The 26,970-nt window shown below is 49.5% G+C and overlaps 1 protein-coding gene across 1 annotated transcript in view; it reads left to right on the top strand.

Annotated features, from left to right (window-relative positions):
- Window positions 1–26,970, top strand: part of LOC119958190 (tensin-2-like) — a 381,277-nt gene that overhangs the window by 238,470 nt on the left and 115,837 nt on the right. The window contains exons 8-12 of the mRNA XM_038786559.1: window positions 6,940–6,990; window positions 8,781–8,903; window positions 14,420–14,484; window positions 16,883–16,966; window positions 19,501–19,613. Of these exons, the coding sequence (XP_038642487.1) occupies window positions 6,940–6,990; window positions 8,781–8,903; window positions 14,420–14,484; window positions 16,883–16,966; window positions 19,501–19,613 (436 nt within the window). The remainder of the gene's footprint in view (window positions 1–6,939; window positions 6,991–8,780; window positions 8,904–14,419; window positions 14,485–16,882; window positions 16,967–19,500; window positions 19,614–26,970) is intronic.

Below are 26,970 nucleotides of genomic sequence, written 5' to 3'. Positions count from 1 at the left end.
ACAGTGACAGGGAGAGGAGGGTTGTGGAGTTGGAGGTTGGAGGAGATTACAACGACAGGGAGAGGAGGGTTGTGGAGTTGGAGGAGATTACAGTGACAGGGAGAGGAGGGTTGTGGAGTTGGAGGTTGGAGGAGATTACAGTGACAGGGAGAGGAGGGTGGTGGAGTTGGAGGTTGGAGGAGATTACACGACAGGGAGAGGAGGGTTGTGGAGTTGGAGGAGATTACAGTGACAGGGAGAGGAGGGTTGTGGAGTTGGAGGTTGGAGGAGATTACAGTGACAGGGAGAGGAGGGTTGTGGAGTTGGAGGAGATTACAGTGACAGGGAGAGGAGGGTTGTGGAGTTGGAGGTTGGAGGAGATTACAGTGACAGGGAGAGGAGGGTTGTGGAGTTGGAGGTTGGAGGAGATTACAGCGACAGGGAGAGGAGGGTTGTGGAGTTGGAGGAGATTACAACGACAGGGAGAGGAGGGTTGTGGAGTTGGAGGCGATTACAACGACAGGGAGAGGAGGGTTGTGGAGGTTGGAGGAGATTACAGCGACAGGGAGAGGAGGGTTGTGGAGTTGGAGGTTGGAGGAGATTACAGTGACAGGGAGAGGAGGGTTGTGGAGTTGGAGGTTGGAGGAGATTACAGTGACAGGGAGAGGAGGGTTGTGGAGTTGGAGGAGATTACAGTGACAGGGAGAGGAGGGTTGTGGAGGTTGGAGGAGATTACAGTGACAGGGAGAGGAGGGTTGTGGAGTTGGAGGTTGGAGGAGATTACAGTGACAGGGAGAGGAGGGTTGTGGAGGTTGGAGGAGATTACAGAGACAGGGAGAGGAGGGTTGTGGAGTTGGAGGTTGGAGGAGATTACAACGACAGGGAGAGGAGGGTTGTGGAGTTGGAGGAGATTACAGTGACAGGGAGAGGAGGGTTGTGGAGTTGGAGGTTGGAGGAGATTACAGTGACAGGGAGAGGAGGGTTGTGGAGTTGGAGGTTGGAGGAGATTACAGTGACAGGGAGAGGAGGGTTGTGGAGTTGGAGGTTGGAGGAGATTACAGTGACAGGGAGAGGAGGGTTGTGGAGTTGGAGGTTGGAGGAGATTACAGTGACAGGGAGAGGAAGGTTGTGGAGTTGGAGGAGATTACAGTGACAGGGAGAGGAGGGTTGTGGAGTTGGAGGAGATTACAGTGACAGGGAGAGGAGGGTTGTGGAGTTGGAGGTTGGAGGAGGTTACAGTGACAGGGAGAGGAAGGTTGTGGAGTTGGAGGAGATTACAGTGACAGGGAGAGGAGGGTTGTGGAGTTGGAGGAGATTACAGTGACAGGGAGAGGAGGGTTGTGGAGTTGGAGGAGATTACAGTGACAGGGAGAGGAGGGTTGTGGAGTTGGAGGTTTGAGGAGATTACAGTGACAGGGAGAGGAGGGTTGTGGAGTTGGAGGAGATTACAGTGACAGGGAGAGGAGGGTTGTGGAGTTGGAGGTTGGAGGAGATTACAGTGACAGGGAGAGGAGGGTTGTGGAGTTGGAGGTTGGAGGAGATTACAGTGACAGGGAGAGGAGGGTTGTGGTGTTGGAGGTTGGAGGAGATTCCAGTGACAGGGAGAGGAGGGTTGTGGAGGTTGGAGGAGATTACAGTGACAGGGAGAGGAGGGTTGTGGAGTTGGAGGTTGGAGGAGATTCCAGTGACAGGGAGAGGAGGGTTGTGGAGTTGGAGGAGATTACAGCGACAGGGAGAGGAGGGTTGTGGAGGTTGGAGGAGATTACAGTGACAGGGAGAGGAGGGTTGTGGAGTTGGAGGAGATTACAGCGACAGGGAGAGGAGGGTTGTGGAGTTGGATGTTGGAGGAGATTACAGCGACAGGGAGAGGAGGGTTGTGGAGTTGGAGGAGATTACAGCGACAGGGAGAGGAGGGTTGTGGAGTTAGAGGTTGGAGGAGATTACAGTGACAGGGAGAGGAGGGTTGTGGAGTTGGAGGTTGGAGGAGATTACAGCGACAGGGAGAGGAGGGTTGTGGAGTTGGAGGTTGGAGGAGATTACAGTGACAGGGAGAGGAGGGTTGTGGAGTTGGAGGTTGGAGGAGATTACAACGACAGGGAGAGGAGGGTTGTGGAGTTGGAGGAGATTACAGTGACAGGGAGAGGAGGGTTGTGGAGTTGGAGGTTGGAGGAGATTACAGTGACAGGGAGAGGAGGGTTGTGGAGTTGGAGGTTGGAGGAGATTACAACGACAGGGAGAGGAGGGTTGTGGAGTTGGAGGAGATTACAGTGACAGGGAGAGGAGGGTTGTGGAGTTGGAGGTTGGAGGAGATTACAGTGACAGGGAGAGGAGGGTTGTGGAGTTGGAGGAGATTACAGTGACAGGGAGAGGAGGGTTGTGGAGTTGGAGGTTGGAGGAGATTACAGTGACAGGGAGAGGAGGGTTGTGGAGTTGGAGGTTGGAGGAGATTACAGCGACAGGGAGAGGAGGGTTGTGGAGTTGGAGGAGATTACAACGACAGGGAGAGGAGGGTTGTGGAGTTGGAGGAGATTACAACGACAGGGAGAGGAGGGTTGTGGAGGTTGGAGGAGATTACAGCGACAGGGAGAGGAGGGTTGTGGAGTTGGAGGTTGGAGGAGATTACAGTGACAGGGAGAGGAGGGTTGTGGAGTTGGAGGTTGGAGGAGATTACAGTGACAGGGAGAGGAGGGTTGTGGAGTTGGAGGAGATTACAGTGACAGGGAGAGGAGGGTTGTGGAGGTTGGAGGAGATTACAGTGACAGGGAGAGGAGGGTTGTGGAGTTGGAGGTTGGAGGAGATTACAGTGACAGGGAGAGGAGGGTTGTGGAGGTTGGAGGAGATTACAGAGACAGGGAGAGGAGGGTTGTGGAGTTGGAGGAGATTACAGCGACAGGGAGAGGAGGGTTGTGGAGGTTGGAGGAGATTACAGTGACAGGGAGAGGAGGGTTGTGGAGTTGGAGGTTGGAGGAGATTACAGTGACAGGGAGAGGAGGGTTGTGGAGTTGGAGGTTGGAGGAGATTACAGTGACAGGGAGAGGAGGGTTGTGGAGGTTGGAGGAGATTACAGTGACAGGGAGAGGAGGGTTGTGGAGTTGGAGGTTGGAGGAGATTACAGCGACAGGGAGAGGAGGGTTGTGGAGTTGGAGGAGATTACAGCGACAGGGAGAGGAGGGTTGTGGAGTTGGAGGTTGGAGGAGATTACAGTGACAGGGAGAGGAGGGTTGTGGAGTTGGAGGTTGGAGGAGATTACAGTGACAGGGAGAGGAGGGTTGTGGAGTTGGAGGTTGGAGGAGATTACAGCGACAGGGAGAGGAGGGTTGTGGAGTTGGAGGAGATTACAGCGACAGGGAGAGGAGGGTTGTGGGGTTGGAGGAGATTACAGTGACAGGGAGAGGAGGGTTGTGGAGTTGGAGGTTGGAGGAGATTACAGCGACAGGGAGAGGAGGGTTGTGGAGTTGGAGGAGATTACAGCGACAGGGAGAGGAGGGTTGTGGAGTTGGAGGAGATTACAGCGACAGGGAGAGGAGGGTTGTGGAGTTGGAGGTTGGAGGAGATTACAGTGACAGGGAGAGGAGGGTTGTGGAGTTGGAGGTTGGAGGAGATTACAGTGACAGGGAGAGGAGGGTTGTGGAGTTGGAGGTTGGAGGAGATTACAGTGACAGAGAGAGGAGGGTTGTGGAGTTGGAGGAGATTACAGTGACAGGGAGAGGAGGGTTGTGGAGTTCGAGGTTGGAGGAGATTACAGTGACAGAGAGAGGAGGGTTGTGGAGTTGGAGGAGATTACAGTGACAGAGAGAGGAGGGTTGTGGAGTTGGAGGAGATTACAGTGACAGGGAGAGGAGGGTTGTGGAGTTGGAGGTTGGAGGAGATTACAGTGACAGGGAGAGGAGGGTTGTGGAGTTGGAGGTTGGAGGAGATTACAGTGACAGGGAGAGGAGGGTTGTGGAGTTGGAGGTTGGAGGAGATTACAGCGACAGAGAGAGGAGGGTTGTGGAGTTGGAGGTTGGAGGAGATTACAGTGACAGAGAGAGGAGGGTTGTGGAGTTGGAGGTTGGAGGAGATTACAGTGACAGGGAGAGGAGGGTTGTGGAGTTGGAGGTTGGAGGAGATTACAGCGACAGAGAGAGGAGGGTTGTGGAGTTGGAGGTTGGAGGAGATTACAGTGACAGGGAGAGAGCAAGGACAAGGAAGGATTTGAAAGTAAGGGGTGGAATTTACTGGCTGTTCATGCTGGCGGAATATTCCCGGTCCCACCGACGGTGCACCCCCGCCTCGGGCTTCCCGGCAACGAGGTGTGCATTCAACAGCGAGACCAGAAAATCCCGCTGGTGGGCTGCCCCTGCCGCCGAAAACATGCAGGGAGGTGGTTGGAAAATCCCGCCCAAGCCTAAGAAATGTAAAGTCAGCCTGTTGCTTGACTGAGAGCCAATGTGAGCACAGCAGGTGAACGGAAAATGGGACTTGTGTGAGTTAAGACACTGGCAGCAGAGTTTTGGATGACCTCAAGTTTTCCAAGGGCAAAATGTGGGTGACCAGTTAGAAGTGTGTTGGAATCGCCGAGTCTGGAGGTAACTAATGTATGGACGAGGGTTTCAGCAGCGTGTGAGCTGGGCGGCAGGGTAGCACAGTGGTTAGCACAGTTGCTTCACAGCGCCAGGGACCCAGGTTCAATTCCCGCTTGGGTGACTGTGTGGAGTCTGCATGTTCTCCCCGTGTCTGCGTGGGTTTCCTCCGGGTGCTCCGGTTTCCTCCCACAAGTCCCGAAAGACGTGCTGTTAGGTGGAATGGACATTCTGAATTCTCCCTCTGTGACCCGAACAGGCGCCGGAATGTGGCGACTCGGGGATTTTCACAATAACTTCATTGCAGTGTTATTGTAAGCCTACTTCTGACAATAAAGATTATTATTAAAGTGGGGTAATGTTATGGAGGTGGAAATAGGCGCTTTTAATTCTGCTGGAAAATGGGCCCAGCGGGTGCGAAGAGGCTAAGTGCCACCCTATGCATTGCCCCTCTGGCAGGACCAAATAGCTCACCATGTGGACTGACTTAGATGAGACATTGCAGCTGTACAGATCCCAGCGCGAGTGAAGAGAAGAGAAAGCTAAAAGCAGGACCGACTTAATAAAGAAAATATTTTTCTCAACCCTCCCTGGTAATCCCACTGGTCCCTGGTGATCTCAGAGGTTTAATCCCGCTGGCAGTTCAATGGAATTATGATTAACATCGTCTCCTCTCTGTCCATTTTTATTGACTTTTGAGGTGATGCTTTTGTTTGAACACCCTGCGCGAATGACACCATCTTCACTTGGAGACAGCAGAGCATTGGAATTGAATTAACAGAAATCCGCAGCTATATGGAGACCCACAGTCATTAACCCCGGCTTTCTTCAGTGCTGAGTTTAACTTGGCTTCCTCACAGCTGCCCTACTGATATGGCTGGCAGCAACTGAAGCTAAAATAGTCCATCAAAATAAAACCTTCAGAAAAATAGTTTTAAAAAAAGGGTACGAAAGTTCATCAAAATCGGAGTTGTTTTCATAGGGGCCCGATTGCTCCTGTTCCAAATCAAAAAAAAATGCAGCACCACAGGGCGGCACGGTGGCACAGTGGTTACCACTGCTGCCTCACAGCACCATGGTCCCAGGTTCAATTCCAGCCTCGGGTGACTGTGTGGATTTGTACTTTCTCCCCGTGTCTGCGTGGGTTTCCTCCGGGTGCTCCGGTTTCCTTCCACAGTCCAAAGATGAAAAATGAAATGAAAAGATGTGCGGGTTAGGTGGATTGGTCATGCTAAATTGTCCCTTAGTGTCCAAAGGAATAGGTAGGGTTACGGGTTAAGGGCGGGGGATTGGCCTTGAGTAGGGTGGCCTTTTGCAGGGTCTGTGCCAACTCGATGGGCTGAATGGCCTCCTCCTGAACTGGAGGGATTCTATAGTTACTCACCTTTGTCCAATGTTTGCATTGCTCTTAAGTTTACTGTTGCGCTGTGCCTTGACCTTGGTCACTGCAACATGCCTTTCCTGTCAGTTAAGTAACATTCAGCCAAGATTACTTTTGAGTTTGCAATTGGACAATAATATCCATAAAGGATACTCTTGCCTGAAACTCATTTCCTTTAAAAGATGCCAAGCTCCTCCAAATAATTTGGGCAGCACGGTAGCATTGTGGATAGCACAATCGCTTTACAGCTCCAGGGTCCCAGGTTCGATTCCCGGCTGGGTCACTGTGCGGAGTCTGCACATCCTCCCCGTGTGTGCGTGGGTTTCCTCCGGGTGCTCCGGTTTCCTCCCACAGTCCAAAGATGTGCAGGTTAGGTGGATTGGCCATGATAAATTGCCCTTAGTGCCCAAAATTGCCCTTAGTGTTGGGTGGGGTTACTGGGTTATGGGGGTAGGGTGGAGGTGTTAACCTTGGGTAATAGCTCTTTCCAGGAGCCGGTGCAGACTCGATGGGCTGAATGGCCTCCTTCTGCACTGTAAATTCTATGTAATTCTATGTAATAAAGACCAATACTGGGTGAAGAAATTTTGTTTAAACATTTCTTAATATGTTGTCACTGGGTTCACACTGTCTGTTGCAGAGCGGGTAACGAAGGCCACTGGCTCTTAAGGAGTTAAAAATGATGGTCAAGTCTTTCCGTTCCTGTGTAACGATTTCCATTAGTTCTGCCCATCGGGCAGAAATATGTGGCCTCGCAAGGGTAGGGGTAGAAACAGCCATCTGACATGTTTTCTGCATTGTTGCGACTTAAAGTTGACTCACAACTGCAGTTGTCTTCACTCAAGCAGTCTCTTAGTCCACATAAGGATATGCCATCATTCCTGGCATATCCCAGGCAATGGGGCCAGTTACAATGACTCTTGGTCACTGACGGGCGCTCACCACCACTGCCACTTGTTGCTGCACAAATCCCACCCTCTACTTGATCAATCTAAAATAACCTCTTTCCTTTTATAGCTTTTCAATCTATCGGAAAAGAGACAAGACATTAGCAGACTCAACCCGAAGGTAGGTTGACCTGAAATCTCCTTTTATTTTTCAGACATTTGGGCTGGATTCTCTGAAGCCCGACGGCGAAATCGTGATCGGCGATCGGGCGGAGAATGGATTTCCACGCCGGAATCGGGGCCGGTGCTGGTTTGATGCCAGTCTGCAATGCTCTGCCTCCTCCAAACCGGCGTCATCGTGACGTGTGCCGCGCACCGTTTCAATGCCGTTGGCGCGCCATCAACTGGCCCACCCGCGGTGCTCCGCCCCCCAACGGGCCGAGTTCCTGACGGCGCAGAACATGTCGGGTCCCAGCGGTTGAGAACCCGGCGTGCCGGCTGCAGACAGTGTCCAGCACTGGCACACCCGTCTGGGATCCATGCCGTTGGCTGGAGGGGGGGGCTGCTGCCAGGGCTCGGGGGACTGGTGAGGGCTGGCCAGGGTGTGGGTTCGAGCACAGCCAGCGCCATGTTTTATGGCGCGACTGGTGCAAGTCAACAGCTGTGCGCATGCACAGCCCGGGACCCAGCCATTCTCTGGCACAATCCGCTGGAGTTTCATGCAGTACCGGTGCTAGAGCCTCACCGGGACAGGAATCGGTGAGGGGTTTGCGCCGCTTTTCCTGTCCTGAACTTCCCGCAGATTCTCCGTTCGCGCTGGCACATAGCCTCAGAAACAGAGAATCCAGCCCTTGGTGTTGAAAGTAAATTCAAACTTAGACCCAGTGTGGGGATTAAAAATGACCTTCCCATTGCCAGCACCACAGGGCTCTCTGGTTGTAGTTAGTCCGAATCAGAATTCTGAGGGCAAGTTATGAATGGATTGTGCTCCTTTTGACAATCCATGCCTTGTGGAGCCTGTTTAAAAGTGGAACAAATTGGAAATTCAAACCTTTCCAATTGAAAACTGAAAGTGTGTGGGGTTTCCACAGGTACCTCCCTTGGAGGGAGTGCAAGGAAGGTGAACTAGATTGACTGTTGGGATAAGGGGATTACTGTATGTGGAGAGATTGCGTAGACTAGACCAATACTACCTGAGTTTAGAAGAATGAGCTCATTGAAACCGGAAATTCTGAAAGGGCTTGACAAGGTAGACACTCAGAAAATGTTTCTCGGCTGGGGAATCACAGTCTCCGGATAAGGGCCAGGATTCTCCGATCCCTCAGCCAAGTTCTGACACCGGCGTCAAAAGCGGCACAAGCCACTCCGGCGTCAATGGGCCGCCAGGCCCAGGTAGTCACCCCTTCCTAGGGAGCTACTACAGAGCTGGAGTGTTGTCTGCTGCTTCGGCGCTCGAAAAGCCGGCGCGACAATGCTGGCATGGGTCCGCGCATGCGCACCACGGCCGTCACGTGTCCATGCATGCGCGTGGGTTCCCGTCTTGGCGCCGACCTCGAGGCGATATGGCGGAACCCTAAAAGGGCCTGGAGCGGAGGAACATAGGCCCCACACAGAATTAGCCCGCCCACCGATCAGTAGATCCCAATAGCAGGCTAGACCACTGTGGAAACCCCCTCCGGAGTCGGATCCCCCCCGGACCAGGACAGCCCCCGCAGCCAGAACTCCGAGGTCCCGCCGGGTGGGACCATACGGTAATCCATGTTCTGATGGGAGCATCACGGAGTGTTATAGTCACCAGGAAAGCCGCCATTATTTCAAGCCTGCTGACATTTTTCATGTTGTGTGCAGATTCATGTCCGGGTTGATTTTACAACAGTTGATAAAATGTTTGCATCATTCATGCCTGGGCACCTGGGCACCCCACCCTCTCTCACCAGGACTCTGATGTGTTGCTGTGCTTTTGATTTCCAGGTTCATGACTTCGGCTGGCCTGACCTTCATGCCCCACCCCTGGACAAGATCTGTGCCATCTGCAAAGCCATGGAGATGTGGCTGAATTCTGACTCCCAGCACGTAGTGGTTCTGCACTGCAAGGTAAGTGTGCAGGAGCTAATGATGAGAGTGAGTCTGGAAAATGGGGCTACAAAACCTTCTCGTCTTGCCTCAGTGTTGCTGAAGATCCCTTCCCCCTTGCCAATGGGAGTTACCCAGGCTGCTGCTCTTTAATTCAGGACTGCGCACAACCGATAGGCTACAGCCTGTAGTGTTGCCAAGTTGAAGACTTATTCCCAGCAGCTTTAGAGTTATTCTTTATTTAATAAGTTGAGCTGACTTGATGGCACAGATTGAAAATTACATAAGGTCTTAAACATTGCTGCAAAGGGATTTATTTGATTTTTTTAAGGATGCAGTAGGGCTGCATTTTGTTATAGATCTGTAGAAGCATTGGGTGCTGTGTAACTCAGGATTTGGGTCCAGTTCTGACCCTCAAGGTCGTGAAAACTAAGCACTGGAAGATTCCCTCCCTCACCGCTCTGTGCAGTCACATTCTGCAGTATAACTCAGGTTCAATGTGAAGCCACATCTCAGAAGTGCCAACATTATCCGATTTTAAAACATTGGATTTTCCTTTTCAATTGTTATGAGCCAGGGTTTAGAGAACCACAAAGTGTATCATGGAGTTCACCTGACCCACAACTTTTAATACATTGTGGTATGGGGAGCACACGGCCCACTCTACAGGTGTGATACAGCAGAAATGGAAAAGCAATTTTTAAAACAAAACAATGTTTATTCTATGAACTCAAGTTAACCTTTTTAAAACAAACAGTGAATATCTTAGCAACCATTAATTCAAAGATAACCCCCAAAGAATACAACACTAAGTATGCTGTCCTTTTACACTCAAAAGACTTAACAAACCTTTAAACAGGAGCACATTAGGTTGAAGTCATTACTGCAAGCAGTTATTAGTTTTAAATCACCAAAGGATCCAGAGATAGTCTTTCATGGCAGAGAGAACAGCAGTAGAGCTGCTTTGTCTGACTTCAGCTGCAACACACTGAAAAACGAAACCAAAAAGACAGACACACTCAAGCTTTTCTCAAAGTGAAACTAAAAAGCAGAGCCAGAGCTCAGCTCCACCCACACTCTGACATCACTGCAGTAACATGAGCAGCCAAACATTTCTTAAAGCGACAGTCTCATGACACACTATCAAGACAAATAGACACCTAACATGCTAAGGGGAGGACAAGACATCCATGGCTGATGAGGGATGTCAAGGACAGTATAAAGGCAAAAGAAAAAGCATACAAAGTGGCGAGGATTAGTGGGAAACCAGAGGATTGGGACGCCTTTAAAAGCGAGCAGAGGACAACTAAAAAAGCAATAAGGGGGGAGAAGGTGAAGTATGAGTGCAAGCTCGCTAATAATATAAAGGAAGATAGGAAGAGTTTTTTTCAATATATAAAAGGTAAGAGAGAGGCAAAAATAGACATTTGACCACTGGAAAATGTGGCTGGAGAAGTAATAACAGGAAACAGAAATGGCAGACAAACTGAATAGTTACTTTACATCAGTCTTCACGGTGGAAGACACCAGTGGGATGCCAGAGCTCCAGGAGAACCAGAGGGCAGAGGTGACTGCAGTGTCCATTACTAAGGAGAGGTTCTGGGGAAACTGAAAGGTCTGAAGGTGGATAAGTCATCTGGACCGGATGGACTACTCCCCAGGGTCATAAAAGAGATAGCTGAGGAGATTGTTAGTGATGATCTTTCAGGAATCACTGGAGGCAGGAAGGGTCCCAGAGGACTGGAAAGTGACGAATGTAACACCCGTGTTTAAGAAGGGACGGAGGCAGAAGTTGAGAAATTATAGGCCGGTTAGCCTGACTTCGGTCATTGGTAAGATTTTAGAATCCGTTATTAAAGATGAGATTGCGGAGTACTTGGAAGTGCATGGTAAAGTAGGACTGAGTCAGCACGGCTTTGTCAAAGGGAGGTTGTGTCTGACAAATCTGTTAGAGTTCTTTGAGGAGGTAACAAGCAAGTTAGACAAAGGAGAACCAGTGGACGTGATTTATTTAGATTTCCAGAAGGCCTTTGACAAGGTGTTGCATAGGAGACTGTTAAATAAATTAAGAGCTCATGGTGTTCAGGATAAGATCCTGGCATGGATAGAGAATTGGCTGACTGGCAGAAGGCAGAGAGTGAGGATAATGGGGTCTTTTTCAGGATGGCAGCCGGTGACTAGTGATGTGCCTCAGGGGTCTGTGCTGGGACCACAACTTTTCACAATATATATTAATGATCTGGAAGAAGGTACTGAAGGCACTGTTACTAAGTTTGCAGATGATACAAAGATCTGTAGAGGGACAGGTAGTATTGAGGAAGCAAGGGGGCTGCAGAAGGACTTGGACAAGCTAGTCGGCAATGAAGTGGCAAATGAAATACAATGTGGAAAAGTGTGAGGTTATGCACTTTGGAAGTAGGAATCTAGGCATAGACTATTTTCGAATTGGGGAAATGCTTCAGAAAGCAGAAGCACAAAGGGACTTTGGAGTCCTTGTTCACGATTCTCTTCAGGTTAATGTGCAGGTTCAGTCGGCAGTTAAGAAGGCAAATGCAATGTTAGCATTCATGTCAAGAGGGCGAGAATACAAGACCAGAGATGTACTTCTGAGGCTGTATAAGGCTCTGGTCAGACCCCAATTGGAGTATTGTGAGCAGTTTTGGGCCCCATATCTAAGGAAGGATGTGCTGGCCTTTGAAAGGGTCCAGAGGAGGTTCACAAGAATGATCCCTGGAATGAAGAACTTGTCGTATGAGGAACGTTTGCGGACTCTGGGTCTGTACCCATTGGAGTTCAGAACGATGAGAGGGGATCTTATTGAAACTTATAAGATACTAGAACATAGAACAGTGCAGCACAGAACAGGCCCTTCGGCCCTCGATGTTGTGCTGAGCATTATCCGAAACCAAGATCAAGCTATCCCACTCCCTGTCATTCTGGTGGGCTCCATGTGCTTTGGCCTGCGAGGCCTGGATAGAGTGGACGTGGAGAGGATGTTTCCACTTAAAACTAGAACCAGAGGACACCATCTCAGACTAAAGGGACGATCCCTAAAAACAGAGATGAGGAGGAATTTCTTCAGCCAGAGGGTGGTGAATCTGTGGAACTCTTTGCCGCAGAAGGCTGTGGAGGCCAAATCACCGAGATAGATAGGTTCATGATTAATAAGGGGATCAGGGGTTATGGGGAGAGGGCAGGAGAATGGGGATGAGAAAATATCAGTCATGATTGAATGGCGGAGCAGACTCGATGGGCCGAGTGGCCTAATTCTGCTCCTTATGGTCTTATGGTCTAAGTCTCCCGGATAACGCACAACTGCTGATGAATACTAACCCTTCCTTGGTGGCTGCAGTGATTTGATCACTTTATGGTTTCACTTACCTTACACTTTCCATTGTCTGGACTCCACAATCACATCCAATTTGTGGATGACAATTTATTGTTCACGCTCCTCCACTCTCCTGAAGACACTGACTCCCACCGGTGCCAATTACCCTCCGCTACCTCACCCAGCACGTGTGGGCGCAAGCAGTCAAATATTGGCGGACTATTTGACCACATGTTGTTTCACAGTCAAGCCTGATTCTGCCTGCACCCAAGCCCCTCCCAACAAGGGGTTATCGACTGAATAAAATGTGTCTGATTTCCCCCCCCAATGTTGGAGTTTAACTGAGGACAGAATGGTGACCTGTGAGGCTGGACAGTGCAGAGATGTGCCAATCTGCACCCTGGGCTCACATGCCAGACAGAGCTTTGTTCTCAAGCGTGGGCATCAATTTTAAACAGCAATGAAGCGTGGGGCAGCAGTGCCACCCCCAGCCCCAAGCTGCACAGTCGAGCCACAAAAAAGCCAAGCACCTCTAGATTCATGGTTACAGCCCAGCCCAGAAGGAGACCAATTGGCCCATCATGCCTGCGCTGGCTCTCTGCAAGAGCAACTCACCAAGTCCCAATCCCCCACCCTTACCACGTGACCCTGCAATTTTCTTCTCTGGATCATCAGCAAAGTGATGGAAGGAGTCATCAACAGTGCTATCAAGCGGCACTTACTCAGCAATAACCTGCTCACGGACACTCAGTTTGGGTTCAGCCAGGGTCACTCAGCTCCTGACCTCATTACAGCCTTGGTTCAAACATGGACAAAAGAGCTGAATGCCAGAGGTGAGGTGAGAGTGACTGCCCCTGATATCAAGGCAGCATTTGACCGAGTAGGAAACCAAGGAGCCCTAACTAAACTGATTTCAATGGGAATCAGGAGGAAAATCCTCTGCCTGTTGGAGTCATACCCGGCACAAAGGAAGGTGATTGTGGGGGTTAGAGATTAATCATCTCAGGCCATCACTGCAGGCGTTCCTCAGGGTAGTGTCGTTGGCCCAACCATCTTCAGCTGCTTCATCAATGGCCTTCCTTCCATCATAAGGTCAGAGGTGGGGATGTTCACTGACGATTGCACGATGTTAAGCACCATTTGTAACTCCCCAGATAATGAAGCAGTCCAGGTCCATAGGCAGCAAGACCTGGACAATATCCAGGCTTGGGGCTGACAAGTAGCAAGTTACATTCGCGCGACATAAGTGCCGGGCAATGACCGTCTCCAACAAGAAAGAATATTACTCTCGCCCCTTGACATTCAATGCCATTGCCATCTCTGAACCCCCCCACTATCAACATTCTGGGAGTTACGATTGACCAGAAACTGAACTGGGCTGTGACTACAAGAGCAGGTCAGAGGCTGGGAATCCTGCAGTGAGTAACTCACCTCCTGACCCCCCAAAGCCTGTCCACCATCTACAAGGCACAAGTCAGGAGTGTGATGGAATACTCTCCACTTGCCCGGATGAGCGCAGCTCCAACAACATTCAAGAAGCTCAACACCATCCAGAGCAAAGCAGCCCCGCTTGATTGGCATCCCATCCACAAACATTCACTCCCTCCACCACCGACACAGTGATCATAGTGTATACCATCTCCAACAACTCACCAAGGTTCCTTAGGCAGCACCTTCCAAACCCACGGCCACTACCATCTAGAACAACAAGGGCAGCAGATGCTTGGGAACACCATCACCTGGAAGTTCCCCTCCAAGTCACTCACCATCCTAACTTGCAAATATATCACTGTCGCTGGGTGAAAGACCTGGAACTCCCTCCCTAACAGTACTGTGGATGTACCTACATCACGTGGACTGCGGCGGTTCAAGGATAATTAGGGATGGGCAACAAATGCAGGCCTAGCCAGTGAATCCCACATTCCATGAATGAATAAAAATAAAGATAATCATCCAATTTTCCTTTGAAAGCCCCAATTGAATCTGCCTCCACCACACTCTCAGGCAGTTTATTCCAGATCCTAACCATTTGCTGCATGAAAATTTATCCTCATGTTGTCATTGCTTCTTTTTGTAAGTGCTCTCTCTGTGCCCTCTGATTCTCAATCCTTCTGCCAATGGGAACAATTTCTTGCTCATGATTTTGAATCTTTCTAAGTGATATCGATCTGATATCACATCAGCCCTTTTCACATTTGTGTCTCAACAGGGCAACAAAGGTCGAACAGGTGTGATTATTGCAGCGTACATGCACTACAGCAAGATCTCTGCAGGGTAAGGACTTAATTTGAGTCGGGAAACACTGGTTCTGTGACTACCCAATGAGACTGTGGTGCCCAGAGCTGCCCCATGCAGTCCCTGAATGGACAGGGTTGGGTTATTGAGGTTTCTCATGCCAGGGGGTGATGGGAAGCACTTGCGCTGATGTTATTTCTCCAGGGTCGCACACGCAGCAATGTCCTGGAGATTTATCTTCAATTGTTGGAGACTCCAGACCAAGTTTGAAGAGTTGGCAACCCTATTAAAATGTACCTTGCGCACAATATGACTCCATAACTAGTGAAAAAGCATGTGCAGGTTTTGTCTCCTCACCCTAAGGGAGCTGAGGGTTATGGAGGGGGTGGGGGGGTTATTGAATGGCAGAGCAGGATCAGAGGGCTGAATGGCCTCTTCCTGCTTGATGCGACCATCAATTCACACGAGACGATTAGTAGCAGTGAACAGTGGTTTTAATCAGCTAGATCTGTGCCTGCCTGCGACTGCTCGGTACTGAGAGACGCCTACAGGCTGCAGATCTATATACCTCCCCCGAGGGGGCGGAGTCACAGGCGGAGTGCACAAGTGCATCAACATAATACAATACAGTGGTGAATTGTAGTAGCAATACGTTCACCACACCGCTCCTATGCTCCTGTGACAGACTTGCCTTAGCGGGAATGCAACAACGTTTCCCCGAGATTGCTTTTTGGGATGAAGTCGGGTGGACTCAGACTATATTCTCTGGAGTTTGGAACAATAGAACATAGAACATAGAACAGTACAGCACAGAACAGGCCCTTCGGCCCTCAATGTTGTGCCGAGCCATGATCACCCTACTCAAACCCACGTATCCACCCTATACCCGTAACCCAACAACCCCCCCCTTAACCTTACTTTTATTAGGACACTACGGGCAATTTAGCATGGCCAATCCACCTAACCCGCACATCTTTGGACTGTGGGAGGAAACCGGAGCACCCGGAGGAAACCCACGCACACAGGGGGAGGACGTGCAGACTCCACACAGACAGTGACCCAGCCGGGAATCGAACCTGGGACCCTGTAGCTGTGAAGCATTTATGCTAACCACCATGCTACCCTGCTGCCCCAAACAATGAGAGGTGATCTCATACAAGATTCTGAAGGGATTTGACAGGGTGGATACTGAGAGATTGTTTCCCCCCCTGGCTGGGGTTTGACAGGGTGGATACTGAGAGATTGTTTCCCCCCCCTGGCTGGGGTTTGACAGGGTGGATACTGAGAGATTGTTTCCCCCTAGCTGGGGTTTGACAGGGTAGATACTGAGAGATTGTTTCCCCCTGGCTGGGGTTTGACAGGGTGGAGACTGAGAGATTCTTTCCCCCTGGCTGGGGTTTGACAGGGTGGATACTGAGAGATTGTTTCACCCTGGCTGGGGTTTGACAGGGTGGATACTGAGAGATATTTTCCCCCTTGCTGGGGTTTGACAGGGTGGAGACTGAGAGATTCTTTCCCCCTGGCTGGTGAATCTACAACATGGGGGTCACAGTCTCAGGATAAGGGGTCGGTCATTTTGGATTGAGGCGAGGAGAAAGTTCTTCACTCAAAGAGCTGTGAATGTTTGGAATTCTCAACCATCGAGGTTTGTGAATGCTCAGTTGTTGAGTTTATTCAATAGAGCAGTGGATAATAAGGGAATATGGGATGATAGTACGGGAAGGTGGTGTTGATAGTGCTTGGGGCAGCACAGTAGCATGATGGTTAACGCAATTGCTTCACAGCGCCAGGGTCCCGGGTTCGATTCCCGGCTTGGGTCACTGTGCGGAGTCTGCACGTTCTCCCCGTGTGTGCGTGGCTTTCCTCCGGGTGCTCCGGTTTCCTCCCACAGTCCAAAGATGTGCGGGTTAGGTGGATTGGCCATGATAAATTGCCCTTAGTGTCCAAAAATTGCCCTTAGTGTTGGGTTGGGTGGGGTTACTGGGTTGTGGAGATCGGGCGGAGGTGTGGGCTTGGGTAAGGTGCTCTTTCCAAGAGCCGGTGCACATTCGATGGGCCAAATGGCCTCTTTTTGCACTGTAAATTCTATATCTATAAATAGATGATCAGCCACAGTTTGTGGAGCAGGCTTGAGGGGCTGTACAGTTCCTTATCTCATGTACTTATGTGAATGATCTTTTTTTTAATGATGTTTTTTGAGTTTTAACCATTGGTCTGACCAGCACACAAAGCGTTCTTTTTTGAACCTGTCGCTCCATCGAAGCAGGAAGATAGGACTTAATGCCTCATCCCAAAGGCAGCAGCTCTGGCAATGCAGCACCCCGTCAGCAGTGAACTGGAGTGCAGCTCTAGATTCTGTATTCAAGTAGGGAGCTTGAGCCCACACCCTCCTGCAGGATCACGGTATTAATTGCTTTTTTTTGTTTTTCTAACACAGGGCTGACCAGGCTCTCAGCACTCTTGCCATGAGGAAATTCTGTGAGGACAAAGTGGCTCCTGCGATACAGCCTTCACAGACCAGGTGAGAGAGGCCTCATCTTCCGCTGAAACCCAACTGGGGGGTTCGGACCCCGAGATATATTCCTGTTCTATCTGAAAGGATCCTGCAAAAAAAGTGGTTTGATTCCTTCGAATCTGTCAGATTTACGCTACAGGTCAGGATTCGGAACACTGCTGGCAACTGAGAGACTGTGCTCATGGAGCGGACTTCAGTTGGCATGGCGATAAGAGTGCTGAAATTAAGCCTTAGCAAAATTAACCTGGATTTGGGGAGGCCAGGGGGAATCCCATTCTGAGATGGACAGTGATTTGCCACTCTCACTCCCTCCAGCCACTCTTGAAAAACATAGCGACCTGGAAGTGCCCCCTGATGTGTTGGGCTGGCTGGGTCTATGTGGACTGCACTTGATGCAGTGTAGCGAGAGACAAACCTTTAACACTTGATAAGATGCAACACGATTTTATTTAACATCTTAACTATTATACATGTTCAACTGTGGGTTGACACTATGCTGACTTGACTGGAGACCTGGTACTAGCCTGACCAGACTTACGAGCTACCGCATGGTGTTTGCACTGGCTATGCTCACGAACTCTGACTGTCTCAGAGGCTGGGTCCAGAGAGCGGGAAAACTGGTGCCCTCTGGCTTTATAGTGGTCGTGTCCTGTCTGGTGATTGGCTGCTCTGTGCTGTGTGCTCACTGGTCATCCTGTGTGTCAATCACTGCCTGTCTGCACTCCATTATATACATAGATGTATATTATGACACCCCCGGAGATAATCTGGAACGTACTGATCTTGAGAAATGAAGTGATGTCAAAGAACACGAGATAGAGCTCAGCCAGGGAGCGGCGATGTTACTCCTGGAGCAGACTCAAGAATTAATCAGCACAAAGGGGCCTCACGGTAGCATGGTGGTTAGCATCAATGCTTCACAGCTCCAGGGTCCCAGGTTCGATTCCCGGCTGGGTCACTGTCTGTGTGGAGTCTGCACGTCCTCCCCGTGTGTGCGTGGGTTTCCCCCGGGTGCTCCGGTTTCCTCCCACAGTCCAAAGATGTGCGGGTTAGGTGGATTGGCCATGCTAAATTGCCCGTAGTGTAAGGTTAATGGGGGGATTGTTGGGTTACGGGTATACGGGTTCCGTGGGTTTAAGTAGGGTGATCATTGCTCGGCACAACATCGAGGGCCGAAGGGCCTGTTCTGTGCTGTACTGTTCTATGTTCTATGTTCTATGTTCTAAATAGCAGAGTATCCTTATCAAAATGATCGAGGCAGAGCAGCAGATTGAACAGAGAGTTTGCTGAGTGCAGCAAAGTCAACAAATGGAGTTGAGTAATTTAGAGCTATGCAAGGCGCTTCACAGGAGCATTATCTTGGGGAGACAATGGTGGAGTGATAATATCATTGGACTAGCAATCCAGAGGCCAGTGGGGACATGGGCTCAAATCCCACCATGGCAGCTGGTGGATTTAAATTCAATTAAGAAATGTGGAATAGGAAACTATTATTGATTGCTGTAAAAACCCATCTAGTTCACTAATGTCCTTTAGGGAAGGAAATCTGCCGTCCTTACCCGGTCTGGCCCACATGTGAATCCAGACCCACAGCAATGTGGCTGACTCTTAATTGCCCTCAAATGTCCTCGCAAGCCACTCTGTTCAAAGATAATTAGAGATTGGCAACAAATGTTTTCCTTGTCAGTGATGCCCATGTCCCGGGGACGGATAAAAATAAAAACAAAACTGAGCCACATAAGGAGGTATTAGATCAGATGACCAAACGTTTGTTCAAAGTGATAGATTTTCAGTGATTTTAAGGCTGAGAATGAGGTAGAGGGGTGCAGAAGTTTAGGGAGGGAATTCCCAGAGCTTCGGGTTAAGGCAGCTGAAGGCATGGCCGCCAGTGGTGGAGCGATTAAAATTGGGGATGCACAAGGGGCCATAAATAGAGGTGTGTGGATATCTGGGGGCTGAAGGAGATGACAGAGATTGGGGGTGGTGGGGGGGGGGGGGGGGGCGAGGTGGTAGGCCTTGGAGAGATTTAAAAATAAGGATAGGATGAGAATTTTAAAATCGGGGCATTGACAAACCAGGAGACAGTCTAGGCCAGTGGGAGGAGGATTTGGTGCAAGTTCGAAAATAGGCCGCAGGATTTGGTGCAAGTTCGTAAATAGGCCGCAGGATTTGGTGCATGTTCTTAAATAGGTCTCAGAGTTCTGGGTGGTCTCAAGTTTATCGAGGGTAGAATGTGGGACACCTGCCTGAAGTGGATTGGAATAGTTGGGTTGAAAGGTAACAAAGGGATGGACGAGGGTTCAAGCAGCAAATGAGCTGAGACAGGGGTGAAGTCAGATATTATTGAACTGTTAGTGTATAAAGGAGGTGAACAGTTAATGTATTAACATGACCTTCTGCTGTTTGTTAGTCATTATTTACTGTCAATGATGTAGGCGTTGGGTACAGTCACAGGCGGAAGGAGACAGCATCACACACTCGAGTTTTGTGGCCTGCGGTTCATTATCATTTCAGTGATTTGACTGTCTTTTCCTTCCCAGGTATATTTATTACTTCAGTGGCCTGCTATCTGGAGCAATCAAAATGAACAGCATGCCCCTTTTCCTCCATCACGTCATCATCCCTGCTATCCCCAGCTTTGAGCCTCACGGAGGTAACTGTGTTTAGCTAGGATGCACTTGAGCCTGTTTGTAATATTGTTCCGGTCTGTGGTGTTTGTGAGTGTATGAGATCATTGTAACACGGAGAATGTCATCCACCCCCCAATTAATTTCAGTGACATCTAATCCAATTTAATATGGCTGTCTTGTGGGCAAATTTCATCAGTACGCTGTGAAAATGCGGTTGTGCTGCACGTGGATATGGAAAACACGTTGCCAAACCAACCTGACTGCTAGGTGGGGGCCATCCAGAATCCATAAGGGGGGGTAAAAGAAATGTGCAGAGGTATGTATACAAGAGAGAGAAGCCAAAGTATATAGACGTTCTTCCTGTCTTCCAGCTTCTTGAAGTGGCCATTTCAAACAACACGTCAGCAGTGTTTAAACTAAGAGCAGATGAGAGCAATGTGACCGGCTCAGTTACTGATGAAACACCGGCTGGAATATGAAGGCGATTCAGGAGATCTCTTTGCACTCAGCTAGTTTTTTTTTGCTTGCTACAAAAAGTGTCTGAATTGGTAACGTCCAGGGCCATTTCTATGGCAGCGCTGTGGAGCGGCCAGGGAAGGGTTCTGGCTGCTGAGGAGGAAGTGAGCGTAACAGCATTGACCCTCGAGCCCAGTGGTCGGAGCCCAAACTCGAAGCTGGGCTCCTCTTACCAATTTACACAGTTTTTATTTTAGAAATGTATGCAATGAGGCATGGACTCAGTGGGCCGAATGGCCTCTCATTATGACTCTACGTGGGCATTGCTTGCTAGGCCTGCATTTGTCGGCCATCCCTTGGTGGTGGGTGAGCTCCCTTCTTGCACGGCTGCATTCCACACAGTGTAGGTACACCCACTGTGTTGTTTGAGAGGGAGTTCCAGCATTTTGACAGGAACTTTCCAGCTCCCCTGATGGCCGGTGGCGGGATCTTCCTGCTGAAACCTACGGTTTTTTGCGTGGCTCACCTTCCCCGCCTCCGGGGAACCCGCAGTGGGGATCGACTTGGCAGTTCTAGATAATCTCACCAGTGGGAAGGGCCAGGAACTCCTGCCCTTTGGCCCAGCGACAGTGAAGGAACGGCTATATAGTTACAAGATAGGATGCTGTGTGACTTGGGATGAGAGCTTGCAGGTGGTCCTTGAATTTGCTGCCCGTGTCCCCTGAGGTGATAGGTTGGGGGTTTTGGAAGGTGCTGCCGGAGGAGACTTGGTGCCCCTCTATGACTGAGCGTGGCCTAGACCTGACACTGGGGCTTGGCTGTTCCACACCACAGCAACATTCACCTGAGGAAGGAGCTGCGCTCCGAAAGCTAGTGTTTGAAACAAAAATGTTGGACTTTAACCTGGTGTTGTAAGACTTCTTACTGTGCTCACCCCAGTCCAACGCCGGCATCTCCACATCATGACTATGGTAAAGGTCAAGGAGTTGTGGTCACTGTCACCGAAATGCTCTCCCACCGAGACATCTGACACCTGGCCTGGTTCATTGCCAAGCACCAAGTCCAATATGGTCTCCCCCTCGTCAGCCTGTGTACATATTGAGTCAGGAATCCTTCCTGTACACACCTGATAAAATCTGCTCCATCCAACCATTTGCACTAAGGAGGTGCGGTGAATGTATTGCTACTGCAATTCACCACTGTATTATATTGTATTGTATTATGTCGATGCCCCTGTGGCTCCGCCCCCTTGGGGGAGGTATATAGATCTGCAGCCTGTAGGCGGCACTCAGTACAGAGCAGTCGCAGGCAGGCACAGATCTAGCCACTGTTAAAGCCACTGTTCACTTCTACTAATCGTCTTGTGTGAACTGATGGTCGCATCAGGAGGTTCCAGTCAATATTAGTGAAGTTGAAGTCACCCATGACAACTGGGGCAGCAGGGTAGCATGGTGGTTAGCATAAATGCTTCACAGCTCCAGGGTCCCAGGTTCGATTCCCGGCTGGGTCACTGTCTGTGTGGAGTCTGCACGTCCTCCCCCTGTGTGCGTGGGTTTCCTCCGGGTGCTCCGGTTTCCTCCCACAGTCCAAAGATGTGCGGGTTAGGTGGATTGGCCATGCTAAATTGCCCGTAGTGTCCTAATAAAAAAGTAAGGTTAAGGGGAGGGTTGTTGGATTACGGGTATAGGGTGGATACGTGGGTTTGAGTAGGGTGATCGTGGCTCGGCACAACATTGAGGGCCGAAGGGCCTGTTCTGTGCTGTACTGTTCTATGTTCTATGTTCTAACTCTGTTACTTCTGCACTTTTCCAAGATCTGACGCCCAATCTGTTCCTCTATCTCTCTGCTGCTATTTGGGGGTCTATAGAAAACTCCCAATAAAGTGACTGCTCCTTTCTTGTTTCTGACTCCCACCCATACTGACCCAGTAGACAAACCCTCCTCAACTACCTCCTTTTCTGCAGCTGTGATGTACTCCCTAATTAACAGTGCCACTCCCCCTCCTCTTTTACCGCCCTCCCTATTCTTCTTAAAACATCTAAACCCCGGGACATCTAACAGCCATTCCTGCCCCTGTGAAATCCATGTCTTCGGAATGGCCACATCATAGTTAATGGCCACAACATCGTAGTCTTCTGCTCATTATTGCCTCCTACTTTTTATTTATGATAATGCCCCAGTACATTCTTTGCCATCTTATGTGTATATATGCAAATATGAATCACAGATTAATTTATAGGTTCTGAGCATCTGCGAGCAAATGGATTTCACTTTGCACAAATTGGTTATCTATCTGTTTATTAGCATTGTGCCAAAGTAAGTGAGATCTTCAATAAGGAGGCTCTGTCTGGATCAAAGGTTTTTCTTGATCCAATCCAAAATTAGATTGTTCCTTGATTGTGAGCAAGAGGCACCATTTCCAGGGAAAACTATGGCCTCATCCTTCCAATTGAGTGCAGACCGAGGAGAGGGAGAAAGGGCTTAAGTGTATTCTGAGAGCGTTGCATCGAGGTACAGCACAGAAACTTGCCATTCCGCTCCATTCAAGCCTCCTCCCACTCCCTGTCTCACCCCCATCACTCATATCCTTCTATTCCTTCCTCCCTCGTGTTTAACCAGCTTCCCCCTTAATGAATTTGCGCTATTTACACCACCCACTCCCTGTGGGAGAGTGTCCCACATTCTCACCACTCTCCGAGTAAAGACGTTTCTCCCATTCTTTTTCACTTCTCTTCCATATGGTCTCGGTCTCTTTGTGCTTTTATCCTCTTTATCCCTTTAAATTTACAATGGTTTGCTTTCTCTTCAGTGCCTGGCTGTCCATTTTGTGGGCAGGAGAAATCTTTTTTTTTTTTCTTTTTTTAAATTCAAAGTAAAGCATTCCTTTGGCTCAACTCTGCTTTCAAAGGATGTGACCAGGTCACCCTTTGATGTGAATGAAACACCAAAGCCAACAAAGTGATGGTTCATCCGGTGCCTCCGTACCTCGGCCATCTAGTTCCAACCAGTGCACGTCAAGTGTAAGAAGTTCAGTGTTTGTGTCCCGTTCCCATTTTCTGGCAGTCATCGGTAAAAAGAGCACAGGGTGTCTGAGGTAAAACTAGGAAGACCTGGCATCTCCTGCGATAAAGCAACACTGCCCTCTCCCCTCCCCATCACATGACTCTTCCACACAGTGAGGGTGACATGAAAAGCATGTTTATACTGGCAAGCATTCAAAACAAGATAAACACACAATCTCCGCAAAGAAAAGGGAAAACAAATATCGACAGCAACCCATGAATGAGGCTGTTCCATACCCTGTTTATATTCAATGTTGACATTATACATAGATTACAACACAGAAGGAGAATACGCAGGCTCATTGAGTCCATGTTGTTCTCTGAGCAACATGCCAATTCCCACTCTTCCCCCCCCCCCCCCCCCCCCCGTCTTTTCTCCCGTAGCCCTGCAACCTTTCTGTTTTCAGATAATGATCCAATTCCACCTTGAAAGCCATAATTGAATCTACCTCCACATCACTCTGAGCAGTGTAGTACCGTATAGATCCTAACTGTGTAAAAATAGTCTTTCCTCATGCCTTTGGTTCTTTGGCAAACACCTTAAATGGGTGCCCTCTGATTCTGAATGCTTGCGCCCATAAGAACAGTTTCTCCCTATCTACTCTGCGCAGATCCCTCATGATTTTGAACACCTCTATCAAATCTTCTCTCAACTATCTTCTTCTCCAAGCAGGACAGTCTCAGCTTCTCCAATCTTTCTATATAACTGAAGTTCCTCATCTCTGAACATTCTCCTGAATCTTTTCTGCACTCTCTCTACTGCCTTCACATCGTTCCGAAGTGTGGTGCCCACAACTGGACACAATACTCCAGTTAAGGCCAAACCAGTTTTTATACAGGTGTACAGAACTTCCTTGTTTTGTGCTCCATACCTATCTATATTAATCTCAGGATCTGAAATGCGAGATGAGATGAATGAGGTGGCACAGCTCAAGAAGCAGGTTCACCACATCAGGGGCAACAAGAATAGGCAATAAATGCCAGGGTTGCCAGGGATACCCACATCCCAAGAATGAATATGAAGACTGCTGCCCAAAGCTGGGAACAGCCCCTCACGAGATAGTTTTGTTTCCTATCTCGGGTGGCAATGTTGGCGCGTGTGAATGGCTGCTCATCGCCAGGCTGCCATTTTGAATTTGGCAGGGGGCAAAAGCTCGGTTCAACCTTTTCTGCAGCCATCTTTCAAGAATCATCTTCTGATCTCGGGTAAGGACAGATTGGTGGTGGTGTGTTTGCCTGACCCTCGGGCAGCTCCATGTGTGTTGCCGCGCCCTGTGTTTGCCGACTGGCACTCAGGAATCGAGTGGTGATCATCAGTTGGAAAAGGAACAACGGCAGTTTGTGACAGGATCAGAAAGTAAGAACTCATTGGGGTTCCCGCCCCATTGACCAGGAGGACAGCTTTGAGTCGGCTCTCGATTGTCAGCGCTGCTCAAAGTCGCAGAGTGAGGCACAACACAGGTTGGATTCCTGTCACCATCTTGGAGAGGGGCCAAATGGAGGCTGTAGGATGTCCTGTCAGGACAGAGAGCATCTGAAGTGAAGAATTCCAAACGGTGCCCCCTGGCCTGACCCCAGCACTTACTGACAGCTGGTTACTGCCTCCTGGCAGCAGAGCCGAAGGAAAAATAATGTGGAAAATATTAAACTCTGATGTGGACTCTGATCTCTGATCCTGGATTCCATATGGCCAGCGCAAATCTCATCAGAGACATCCTTTGCAGCAGAGGAATATTGCTCCTAATATGGTGACATTTCAGATGCTTGTGAATAATCTTTCCATGGTATCGTAATAATGTGGATGGAGTTCAGCACAACCCTTGAGATTAAATAACACCCTTTTAAGACAAACCCCAAAACACTGCCACCTGTGTGCAGTCTGCACGTTCTCCCCCGTGTCTGCGTGGGTTTCCTCCGGGTGCTTCCGGTTTGCTCCCACAGTCCAAAGATGTGCAGGTTAGGTGGACTGGCCATGATAAATTGCCCTTGGTGTCCAAGGTTGCCCTTGGTGTTGGGTGGGGTTTGCTGGGTTATGGGGATAGGGTGGAGGTGTTAACCTTGGGTAGGGTGCTCTTTCCAGGAGCCGGTGCAGACTCGATGGGCCAAATGGCCTCCTTCTGCACTGTAAATTCTACGTATCAAATTCTCCACCGAATAAAGAATCTAAACGTCTTTTGGTGTTGTCGATAGTATTGTACAGAGTCAATATGCAGATTGTCTGGAAACAGGAAATTGTTCTGTATTTAAAACCTTGCCCATTATCAAACCCTTTGGCGGCTTGTTATTCAGCTCACGAGAACTGTTTCAAATCTCATAACCTCCCGAACTCTGGAAAATTATTTCTTGTTTTCCCTGAACAGGCCAGCAAGCTCACAGCAAGGTCAGCTTGCTCTACTCTGAAATTGTTGTCATCATTTACTGCTGTTCCCACTTGGCAAACTCTTCCTCACTTCCAATCCCACATCCGCAGAATCCCACATCCTCCTGCACTGAGGAGCCCCCCCCCCCCCCCCCCCCCCCCCCCCCCCCCGGCCAAGTAAACAAGCACCTGGGAGCCTCTGACTCTGAGTGCCATTCTGACTGGTCCCCGTTTGTGGAGCACCAGTGTGAACAGTGCTCGTCTGAGCGAAGGGGTTAGATCCCAACGCCTCGGGTAGAATCAGAGGAGTGCATATTAGGGCGCGACTAATTGTCTCACTCTAATATACAGATTTGCAAAATAGTGATCCTACGCACAATGGGCGGGATTCAGATCACGACGTCTCACGTGATTGCGTTAGATCTTGTGAGGCGTGGCGAGCCGGGTAGATCCCGGAAGAGGGATCTCTCTGCACCTACCGGCCACGCTGTGCCACCTTTCGGGCGCAACGCGGCCAGTAGATCGTGCCCCATATTTAAGAAAGGCTGTACTTGCATTGGAGGTGGTACAATGAAGGCTCACTCAATTGGTGCCCGGGATGAGGCGATGTCCTGTGATGAGAGTCTGAGTAAATTGGGTCGATATTCTCTGGAGTTTAGAAGAATGAGAGGTGATTCCCATTGAAACATAAAAGGGTCCTGAATGCAGTAATAATGAGGGGGGGCATAGATTTACGGTAAGGGGCAGGAGGTTTTAAAGAGGTTTGAGGAAACTCTTTTTCACACCAGAGGGGGATGGGAAATCTGGAACTCGCTGCCAGAAAGGATGGCAGAGGCAGGACCCTCACAACATTTAAGAAGCATTTAGATGAGCAACTTGAAAACGCCAGAGCATACAAGTTGCTGGATAATGGGATGAGAATAGATGCTTGATGGCCGGCACAGATATTCTGTGGCTCTCTTCAGAAATCGAGGAATATGGGAAAGGGGGGGGGGGGAGGTGGTATTGACGGGCAGAGCAGGCCATGTGGTCTACCTCCAGCTCCTACTCTTCTTCTGCTCTTATGTGGAGCTTGTATTTCCTCCATTGGTAAAGCTGCTCCCAAGTTCCTTGCCTTGGTCATCGCATACAAAAACCCTCTACAGCCATTCTTAACGAAGACACAGCCACCCATGATGGAGCCACTCAAATCGACCGGTGAAATCGACGGCCAGATGGGGAAACGGCGTCTATCCTCCATCCGCCTTCTGAAGAAACGCACAACACCATCTCCTATGCCAATAACTAATTCCCTTTTCTTGGCCGCAGTTTATTTCCTCCATCCTAGAACTCACAAGCTTGGCATCATCTCTCCATTCCTTCTTGATTTTCTCTCACTTTACCTCTTCTGGTCCTCCCCGATGAGGATTCTCAATTTTATTGTTTTTTAAACATTCCGTATGATTTCATTGCACTATCTGAGGTTTTGACAAATTCAATGCCCCCCCCCCCCCCCCCCCCCCC

This window comes from Scyliorhinus canicula, chromosome 28 (assembly GCF_902713615.1).
Source record: "Scyliorhinus canicula chromosome 28, sScyCan1.1, whole genome shotgun sequence".
NCBI lineage: Eukaryota > Metazoa > Chordata > Chondrichthyes > Carcharhiniformes > Scyliorhinidae > Scyliorhinus > Scyliorhinus canicula.
This window is presented reverse-complemented; position numbering and strand designations above follow the sequence as displayed.